The 11,164-nt window shown below is 41.0% G+C and overlaps 1 protein-coding gene across 1 annotated transcript in view; it reads right to left on the bottom strand.

The window, feature by feature from the left end:
- The window catches only part of igsf9bb (immunoglobulin superfamily, member 9Bb), a 565,867-nt gene that overhangs the window by 310,117 nt on the left and 244,586 nt on the right, over window positions 1-11,164 (bottom strand). The window contains exon 3 of the mRNA XM_048615582.1: window positions 1,817-1,963. Coding sequence (XP_048471539.1) covers window positions 1,817-1,963 — 147 coding nt within the window. The remainder of the gene's footprint in view (window positions 1-1,816; window positions 1,964-11,164) is intronic.

Raw genomic sequence — 11,164 nt, 5'->3', positions numbered from 1 at the left:
TCTGAAGAAGGGTCTAGGCCTGAAACATCAGCCTTCCTGCTCCTCTGATGCTGCTTGGCCTGCTGTGTTCATCCAGCTCTACACCTTGTTATCTCTTTAAAGCTGACCTGTTGTTCCTGCAGCAGGACAGAGACCACATTCTCTACAGCTACAGATAATGGTCAAGCTAATGGTCCCATCAGCTATCGATCTTGTCAGGAAGTTTGCCATTCATCTGACTCGGGTATTCTGCTGTGGGGAGGCAACTTCACTCTCTGCAAAATATTGACCAGCGGTTGGTGGCACCTCTGTAGCAGACATAATGTATGAAAACATTCCCATAAGATTAGTTCGTGTGTTCAGCCCAGCTTTAAAGAGTGAACAATTGACTGTCAATCAGCAGTTCCAGCTGCTGCTGATGACATCAAGGTCAGTCATTCTCGGCAGTGTCTTCAACTGCACAATCAATGCAGCTGGACAGTTCAATAGGGTTGACAGCACACTGGACACCATGGACAGACTCCTGATGGAAACAATCAAAGATATCAAGTTGTATGATTTCTCCAGCAACCCAGCAGATGCAACACAGTGTGAGTACATTGGCAGCTGTTGGATTGGTCTGTCTATTCCAGGAGACTTCCAGTTTGTGCCACAAGAGTCCATGATCAGATCCACTAACATCAAGTCAGTGTTCTTCTCTGACCACTGCTTCCTACTAACTGACTGTCACCTGCAGAAAGACCAAAGGGGTGGCACGGGAACAAGCAAGCAGAATGTGAAACTATTGATGCCAGGAAAGATCGAGGAACTCAAAAGGAATTACAAAGACTGGAAAACTGTGAAATCTGGTAGGAAACAGTCAAGGCAAACATCAAGAGGCTTTTCATCCTCAAAGGTTTCATCCTCAAAAGAAGATGAGAATAAATGAATGTTTTTGTATGCTGCCAGGAGCCAAACATTTCAAAATCATCTGTAACACCCATAAATAGGACTATTGACAGAACAGAGGTATAAACTGAACTGTTATTCAGTACATTGAAATATGTTTTTGCACTGCTAGGTTAAAAGCAAAAATACCAATTTGAAATATATGCAACATTTTCAGTGTTATTCCGAAAAGGTACGTTATTTTTGTTTTAATTCAAAAGTTGTGTTATACTATAATCTGTTTAGCAACAATGGGAAACAGACTAGTTTTCAAGTTGGACCAAAAGTCATTTGCTAAAGTTGCTGTTGAGGACACAATAAAACATCAAATACAACATCACAGATTGGATTACACTAAATTAATTCCTCCTGTATTGAATTCCTGACACAACCTATGACTATGGAATTTACTGAGTGCACTAGATTGACATTTTGTAATAAGAGGTGTGATATCAGAACGCTGGCTGGTGGAAATGGAGGAGTTTTGTTGGTTTGCAGGCACTTCACAGATTTCATCAATGATTTCATTCACACAAGAAAAGTTGCTATGTGACATTCTGACAAATTATCTGCAGCTGATAACTTTAAAATACTGAGCAAGAAAATCTTGGTAGCATTGTTCTTAAAGCTAAGTGCACTGCAATAGCCTTGGTGCATAGGCCATGATAACTTAAAATAAACCTATTGCAGAGGTCAATTACTGATTAATCTCACTCAATCTAAATGCAGCTTCAGTTGTACCAAAGGTTACAAGCATCAAGTGTAAATGAAGGTACACTGTACCAACATCATATACAACATTACTCATGACTGAAAGCATCATTGTTAGGTACAACTTGAGGTGATTTATCTAATTAGGGCTACAATGGAATTCTCTGTCATGGCTACGGTCTTTTGTAGTATTACTCACCATTTACTGTGACATACACCCAGCTGCCATTATGAAATGTGTCATATTGCTGATCCAACATGAGCACTTTGCATTCATACCATCCTTGGTCCTCTGAACGGAGCTGGTCAATTCGCAAAGAAGCTTTGTCATACAGACTGGCACGGCCTTCAGAAACAAAACAAGAAAACACTTATTAATGTTAAAATTTCAGGAATCTCAAGTGGCAGAGGTTCACACAGATTGTATCCACACAAATGTCATAGACACAGCATGTCAATATTATTTCCGGGACTGTCACATTGTGAAACTAACCATAGTGGTAATAGTAATTTTAATTCAAAAGTTGTGTTATACTATAATCTATTTAGCAACACTGGGAAACAGACTAGTTTTCAAGTTGGACCAAACGTTATTTGCTAAAGTCATTTGTTGCTGAGAACACAATAAAACATCAAATACAACATCACAGATTGGATTACACTAGAAGTCTTGAAGTCAATCACTGCAGTTCAGAAATCTAGTAGAAAAGTCTATATTATATTAAAAGCAAAGAATGCAGAAACTAGAGATCTGAAATAAAAACAGAAGATGCTAGACTAACTCAGTAATGGCAACATCTATGGGGAGAGAAAAAAGTTAACATTTCAAGTCCAATGACTAGTCTTTGGAATCCATCAATTCAAAAAAACAATCATACTGGACTCAAAATATTAACATTGTTTCATTCTCCGCGATGCTGCCAGACCTGCTGAGTTTGTCCCTCATTTTCTGTTTTTACTCTATCATGTAGCACTGACAAGTGATTTCTGCCCAAACACAAAGGGCACTCCGGACTGCACAAAATTATCATTCAATTCCAGATGCTCCTTTTTCGATTTATTTTCCATGTTAAACAATACAGCTGCTTCATCAATGACTTAGCCTCTGTCATAAGCTCATAAATGGGGACGTTCGTCAATAATTGCAGAATGTTCAGCACCTTTCACGACTCCTCCGATACTGAAGCTGCCCATGTCAAAACTGAACAAGATCTGGACAATATCCAGGCTTGGGCTGACAAGTAGCAAATAACATTTGTGTCACACAAATGCCAGGCAATGTACATCTCCAATTAAAGATAATCTAACCACTTCCCCCTTGACATTCAATGCCGTTACCATCACTGAATCTCCTACTATCGACATCTTGGGGATTACTATTGACCAGAAACTCAACTGAACTTGCAACATAAACACAGTGGCTACAACAACAGGTCAAATGTGAGTAACTCACCTCTTGACTCCCCAAAGCCTGTCCACCATCTACAAGGCATAAGTCAGGAGTGTGATGGAATACTCCCCATCTGGCTGAATGGGTGCAGCTCCAACAACACTCAAGAAGCCTGACACCATCCAGGATAAAGCAGACTGCTTAATTGGCACCACATCCACAAACATCAATTCTATCCACCACTGACGCTCAGTAGTAGCAGTGTGTACTATCTACAAGGTGCATTGCAGAAATTCACCAAGAGTTCTTCAACAGCATCTTCCAAATACATGACGCCTTCCATTGGAAAGACAAGGTTAGCAGATACATGGGAAGGTCACACCTTCAACTTTCCCTCCAAGGCACTCATCATCCTGACTTGGAAATATATTGCTGTTCTTTCACTGTTGCTGGGTCAAAATTCTGAAATTGCATTGCTAAGGGCTTTTTGGGTTTACTTACATTCGTGGATTGCAATGTTAAAGAAGGCAGCTCACCACCGTCTTCTCAGGGGCAACTAGGAACAGGTAATAAATGTTGGCTCAGGCAGTGATACCCATGTACCACGTGTGAATAAAATAAAAAATAATATAGGCTCAGCTCTAAGCAAATAGATTTGTTTCACTGAACACTATCAAAACAGTTAAATCTTATATTGACAATTCTTCTTTGAGCCACGCAGTCAGGTAACATTCACCACTCCTCCATCATCCTGATTCACAGAGTTCTTGAATGCACTTTCCTATTCTACACCACTACCAACAAAACAGTTCTGACAGTTGGCAATTTCATTCCTATTTACACTGCTGGATTCCCCATCTGTAATGGGAAAAGAAAAGCTAAGCTCCTGTGTTAACATAAACAGCCCAGAAGGAAAGGATGCTTTGGACTTTGCAACTATTGTCCACCCTTTCCCCACTTCAAAATCAATTCGGGAAGGTGAATAAAACCAACAACCAACCTGATCCCACCTATTCCCACTAGATGGAATAGGTCAAAAACTGGGGCTTTAATGTTTTGAGCAGTATCTTTTCAGAAGGATTCTCTCCCAAAAGGTAAGCTCTCTTTCCATGTTAGGTGCTGGCAGATCTGCTGTTGTGTATTTCCAACATTTTCTATCTCTGACAAGTAAACATTAGATGAGAGAAACAGACTCAGTGGAATGCTGACAAAGTGTGACTAATTCCTGAGAAAAGACATAGGAGTAAATGTGGTGCAAAAATCAGAGGTTGTGGCCCAAATTAGTGAAACAAGGAGCAGGATATGGAGATCCCTGTCTAAGGATAGTGGTAAGATCTCTGTGGGTAAACCACAATGTGGAGGTGCTGGTGTTAAACTGGGGTGGACAAAGTCAGAAGTCACACGACACTAAATTATAGGTCAACAGCTTTATTTGAAATCACAAGCTTTTGGAGCACTGCTGCTTCATCAGGTGAAGTGACAAAGGAGCAACAGTGCTCCGAAAGTTTATGAATTCAGATAAATCTGCTGGACTATAACCTGGTGTCGTGTGACTTCTGACTTGGTAAACCACAAAGTAAATTAGCTAAATTTACCAAATGGATTCAAATGAAGAGTTCACTAACAATATTTCACTTTTCGTAACTAACTGTATCACAAATAAGACAAGTCACATATTAACAGGCAAGTGAAACTCGATGTAAGTAAGTACATTTCACTTGAACTGGTCTTAACAGCCATAAGCAGCCAAGTTTTGAGTCTGATATGACTCTTTTTTGAAGGTTAACTCTCTTTCTCCCCCCACACATGCCACTAGACCTGCAGAGTTTCTCCAGCATTTTCTGTTTCTACTGTGGTAATTCCTGATAATGTTAGATGCAGAGTAAAGTCCTTTCAGTTGTAAACCCATCTGTGCTCAAAAGTGTTATTTCCATTTACCATATCAGCCCTGAGACTGCCAATTATTGCTGAAATGTTGTTCTACAGACGGTCATTTATTGAGTGTGAAATCTCCAGTTCTGTAATAGCCATTATATTTGTCAAAGAGGGTCTCTGATTTATACAGGCTGGGGCAGACTCCAGCAGCATACAGGAAAATTAGAACGTCCACCAAGTGAAACATTACGTTTCTGTGGCAACCACTTCCTTCACCTCTAAATCATAGCGGTACCTGGGGACGTGTAATTAGCTGCTTAATTATTTTCTTCTAAACTATTGTTCGTAATTACAGCACCAGCTTTTGTGACAGACTACTTCGGGATGGAGATCCACCTTCTTTCTATCTTGGAGCACATTTCCTTGCTCCTACTTCAACCCAACCAATGCAAACCAGTCAAGTATCAACTATTTTTCTCAATTGTGCCAGATATATGATCATTGCAAACAATGACAAATGCACCAACTGTACTGTGTCACTGTACTTCCTGTGCCATCAGTGCCAGCCATCAGTGCCAGCTAATGGTGCCAGCAACGTCAAAAACAGAAATCAGACAGCTCTTTCAGCTATGCTAATTGTACCTGGCAACTGTATTATAAATTTTCACTTAGATAAACTACATCCTTTACGCCAAAATTTTATCCTTGTGCCTGCCAACTTTGTCTATTTCTGTCTCTGGAAGAAAATAAAATGCTTTAGGCCTAATAATATTCATTGTTACTTACAGGATTTCCCCAGTGCATTAGGCATGAATGCCTATAAATTAAACTCCGGTTACAGAATAAGGAATAGTCAACAATAAAGTAGCCTTGACTTGTACTGAAAAATAAATGGATCATTCAAGCAGCATGGTCTAATTGCCTTGGAACTGCAAGGTCTGGAAAGAAGTATCAAGGTTACCTTCACTGTTCTGAGATCATTATTCCAGGAAGGACAGCATGGGAAGTGACATGAAAATGACATCATTCAAAACTATCTGCCTAATCATACCCATCCTTTTTCTGCCCACTCTCTGACCCTGATACGATTGCAACATTCAATATTTGGGTAGTTACAATTACCAATCATATAAGTACAATGCAAGCTCATTCTTTATCAAGAACTTAAAGGTATAGACTCACTTAATCCCTCAGTTTTTCCACTCTATACAGTCTGCAAGATTTTAAAACCTGTCACAGAATGCTACATGGAAATTCACTCCACCTTCGCTCCTACTCAGTTCAGCTTTGGTGATGTCCTTCAAAAAAGGGCCAAGGCTCCTTAAGCAAATTTCTCAACCACAGTAATAGGAACACAGGATATAGAATCCGTTCAGTGTGGAAACAGGCCCTTCGGCCTAGCAAGTCCACTCCAACCTCAGAGCAATCCACCCAGACCCATTCCCCTATAACCCACCTAATCTACACATCCCTGAATACTACAGGTAATTTAGCATGGGCAATCCACCTAGCCTGCACATCTTTGGACTGTGGGAGGAAACCGGAGCACCCAGAGGAAACCCACACAGACACAGGGAGAATGGGCAAACTCCACACAGACAGTCACCTGAGGGTGGTTCTGTGAGGCAACAGTGCTAACCACTGAGCCACTGTGTCTCCCCAAAACATTCCAGAATGTTCCACCAGTGATAGTGAAGGAACAGCGCTATAGTTTCAAGTCAGGGATGGTGTGTGACCATGGGCAACTTGCAGATGGTGATGTTCTTAAGCATCTGCTGCCCCTGTCCTTGTAACATAATGGGTAAAAATCATTGGTTTGGAATTGGCATTGAAGGAACCTTGGATATTGTTGCAGTGCAAATTGTGTATGTCACACATTGTTGTCACTCTGCACTCCTGACTTGTAGATAGCGGAAAGATTTTGATGAGACAGGAAATGATTAATCCCTGCAGAATTCCCAGGCCTCAGCCGCGATATTTATATAGCCACTTCAATTGAATTTCTAGTCAATACTGACTTCCAGGATGTTGTTCGTTGAAAATTCAACATTGGTAATGGCATTAAATGTCGAGGGCAGATGATTAGATTTTCTGTTGCTGGCAATGGTCATTGCCTTGCATTTGTAAGATACAAATTTGCCATTTTAAAACCCAAGTGTAAATAATATTCAGATATCATTGCAGGCAGACATAGGATACTTCATCATGTAAAGAGTTATGAATTTTACTGAAGACTATGCATTCATCAGCAAGCAGCATCACTTCTAACCTTATGATTGATGGACAGCCATTGGCAGAGCAGCTGAAGATCATTGGGCCTAGGGCCTTACACAGAGGAACTGCCAAAGTGATATTCTGGGATTGAGATGATTAATCTCTCGCAGCCAAAACCATCTTGCTTCATGCTGGGTATGACTCCAAGCAGTGGAAAGCTGTCTCCAAACTCCCCACTCCCCTCCATTTCCATTAACTTCACTTCAATTTTGGCAGGTCCCTGTGCTGTAATAGTCAGTCAAATGTTCACTTCTACATTGTGATGTGTGAACATAAAGTCTCAGTGGAGTCTGACCAAGGTTCTCTCTGACTGAAGCAAAGCTTTGTCTCCCTTGTATTCCAACTCTGCCAACTCACAGGCTACATTCTATTATACTTTTCAATTGCTTTCTCTATCTGTTTACAAGCTTTAAGTGATTTGTGTACATGAACATTCTGATCTTGATAACTTGGTGGTTTTAAAAATGATTAATTTTCCTTGATTCCAAATTGGCTGATCTCACTCCTCCCTACATTGAACTCTTTCTGCTATAGTTTCTCAATATCCGTTTCCAATTTCATGCTCCTAGTTTTCTGCGCCTCCTACCGTAAAAAAGTATAGAGTTGTATGTAGATCTCTCTGTTCCCTTACTCAGGTCATTAATACACATGCCTGGGGCGTCCCACTTGTCACATCCCACTACATTGCTTTATCCCATACTCACTGTCTTCAACCTCCCAAACAATTATCATAAAAACACTTTATCTTTCGATTTGGCAACAGGCAGACAGTTTAAAAATGTTATCTTGTATCTACTACACATCAAATAGACTCATGACGGCACACGACTTTAATTACTAACCTTGGCACTGCTCTCTGTAACAGAACGTAACTCAAAATTAATATCTTGCATTCAGCAATATAGATGGTTTCTATGCGAATCAGTTATAAATGAATGCAGTAGCTCTCTTTTAAGCTGTTGTTGTCACCCAATTTATTTTTTAAATGGCAATTATTGTCTGTTGTTGGTGACAGATTATAGAATAGAATCTCTACAGTGTGAAAACAGGCCCTTCGGCCCTACAAGTCCACACCGAACCTCAGAGCATCCCACCCAGACCCATCCCCCTATAATTCCCCTAATCTACACCTCCCTGAACACTATGGGCAATTTAGTTTTGTCATTAAATTCTAAGCCCGAAGGGAAAACCATTTCTGTTTCAACAGGGTGTGCCTGTCTGTGACACACAAAAGTCAGTGCTAAACTATTCTATTACATCTTCCCCTTAAGTAGCTTTCAGAATACTCGCAGAAGTTCACAGCATTTTTGTAAATTAAAGTCACTCAAAATGTCATGAAGTAGCATTTTGGAGACAAAATGGAGTGATGTAAAATGAGATGCCAAATATCTAATACCAGTTCTAACTACTGGGTCCGGAGCAGACCATACCCCAGCATGTTCAAAGAGGCACAAAAAATTTCATGGCACTTTCAAAGTAAAATTATCTTGCCATCAGGTGCCACCATCAAAACAGAGTATCTGATTAGTCAGTTCATTTGTCCTTTTTTTGTGGGATCTCACTATGTGTCTGCAAAACAACAGTGACTGCAGTGAACAGTCGCTTATCTGCAACCAGTTCAAACAGACCGTGGGAGACAAACTGAATCATGGCGAGATTGAGGCCAGTTCTTTAAGAACTGGGCTAATCAATCCTTTGTGCTCTTCACTGTGAAGTCACACTGCACAGAAGGCTACTTAATAAGATTGTATTGGGAGCAGTAGTATTAACATGGTCAGAGGATTAGCAACCAGTTAGGATAAGGGGGTCATTTTCAAGATAGCAATTGTAACTTGTGGTGTTCTCCAGGGATCAGTGCTGGGGCCACAATTACTTATGTTATATATTAATGACCTGAACAAGAAAAGCGAATACACTATCGCCAAGTTTGCAGATGAAACAAAAATAGGTATGAAGGCAAGTGATGAGATAACACAAAAAGTCTGCAGAGAGATATAGATAGGCTAAGCAAGTAGACAAAATCTTTGCAGGATGAAATGTGTGGGAAAATGTGAGGTTATGCACTTTGGCAGGAAGAAAAGATACTGAATATTATTTAAATGGAGAAAGACTTCAATAAGCTGCAGCGCAGAGGGATTTGGGAGCCCTCGTGTTTAAATCGGAAAAGCTAGCACACAAGTTCAATGGATGATAGGGAAGACATATGGAATGCTGAATTTTATTTCAAAGGGAATAGCTCTGACATAGAAACGTCTTGCAGTTAGACCATAGCTAGAATACTTGAACAGTTTTGGTTCTGTTATTGAAGTGAAGATATACTGGCATTAAGGGTAGCCCAGAGAAGGTTAATTGAGCTGAAAACAAAACAAAGAACTGCAGATAACACAGTGTGGAGCTGGAGAAACACAGCAGGCCAGACAGCATCAGAGGAGCAGGAAAGCTGGCGTTTTGGGTCAGGACCCTTCTTCAGAAATAGGAGAGGGGAAGGGAGCCCCTTCCCCTCCCCCATTTCTGAAGAAGGGTCCCGACCCGAAACATCAGCTTTCCTGCTCCTCTGATGCTGCCTGGCCTGCTGTGTTCCTCCAGCTCCACACTGTGTTATCTCAGACTCCAGCATCAGCAGATCTTACTATCTCTGAGTGAGAAAGAACTGCAGATACTAGAAATCAGAAACAAGAACAAAAGTTATTGGAAAAGCTTAGCAGGTCTGGCAGCATGTGTGGAGAAAAGGTAAGGTCCGAAGAAGGGTCACTGGACCCAAAACGTTATATATGTTTGATCCTGGACATGATAGCATTTGTTCATGAGGCGAGGTTGAGTAGGTTGGACTTGTATTCATTACAGAACGAGAGGTAACCTTGTGGAAACATACAAGATTCTTAGTGAATTTGAAAGGGTAGATGCTGAGAGGTTGTTTTCCCTTGTCGAACAGGATTGGAGGTCATAATTTCAGGGTTGTCCATTTAAGACAGAGATGAGGAAAAATTTCTTCTCTCAAAGAGCAGTGAATTTGTGGAATTGTGTCATTAAGTATATTCAAGGATGAGCTAGACAGATATTTAATCAGTAAGGGAATCAAGGGTTATGCGGAAAGGCAGGCATGTGGAGTTGAGGATTATTGGATCAGCCACGATCTCATTAAATGGCTGAATTGATTATCGGAATGGCCTGCTTCTGCTCTGTATCTTATGGTCTTAACCTGCTTGGAACATGGTTCAGAGGGGCTGAGACATGCAATAAACCCTAGAGGAAATGAGTAGCTATGACAATGCGAAGCCTGGGCTTATGAGAGTGATGCTCCCTCTCCTTTGTGGGTAGGAACATGGTTATCAGATGTGAGTTAGAGTTGCTCAGTGCTCTGAATATGGCATAAGTCTAGCTCCTTCCTCATTCCTGCACTGTGGGCAATTTTCCAAACTATTTTCAGCATTATCTGAAGGTTGGAAATGAATCATGTTTTACAGGGACATGAAGTACATTCTTCTAGATAGAGCGAAAGAACCATATGCAACACTGTCCTTATTCTAATAGCCACCTTCATGTACTACTACATCACACTGCACATAGACCCTCAGTATGCAAACACCAAGTGACTCTACATGCTGAGGTTCTACCCGTCCCCGATGTTCCAAAGGATAGGTCTGGCCACATTTCCACGGAATGCTCCGAGTGGTTGGAAAGTGCCGTATCAGCTGTCCTTTGTGGAGAGGTCGATGCGGCCCCCAAGTCCATCAGGCAGTGGTCAGCACGTAATGTCTCAGAAGCCCTGCAGGTAAAGCAAAGGGTTAGATCATATTGGTTGCTTTTATGGGCAGACTATCAAAGTCATTTCGCAGAATATCTCATCACCAGCGCACATTAAGATATAGCTTGGCTGGGAATGAGAAAGGCCAGATCCTTCCTACACACCTGGAATTGTACCATCTCTACAAATTGCTCTTGAGGTGGCTGCGATGGGCAAGATAATACTCCAGCAACTTGTGAAATGTGCCTTTGCAAAGAAGTTCT

Source organism: Rhincodon typus, chromosome 32, assembly GCF_021869965.1.
Source record: "Rhincodon typus isolate 14 chromosome 32, sRhiTyp1.1, whole genome shotgun sequence".
Taxonomy (NCBI): Eukaryota; Metazoa; Chordata; class Chondrichthyes; order Orectolobiformes; family Rhincodontidae; genus Rhincodon; species Rhincodon typus.
This window is presented reverse-complemented; position numbering and strand designations above follow the sequence as displayed.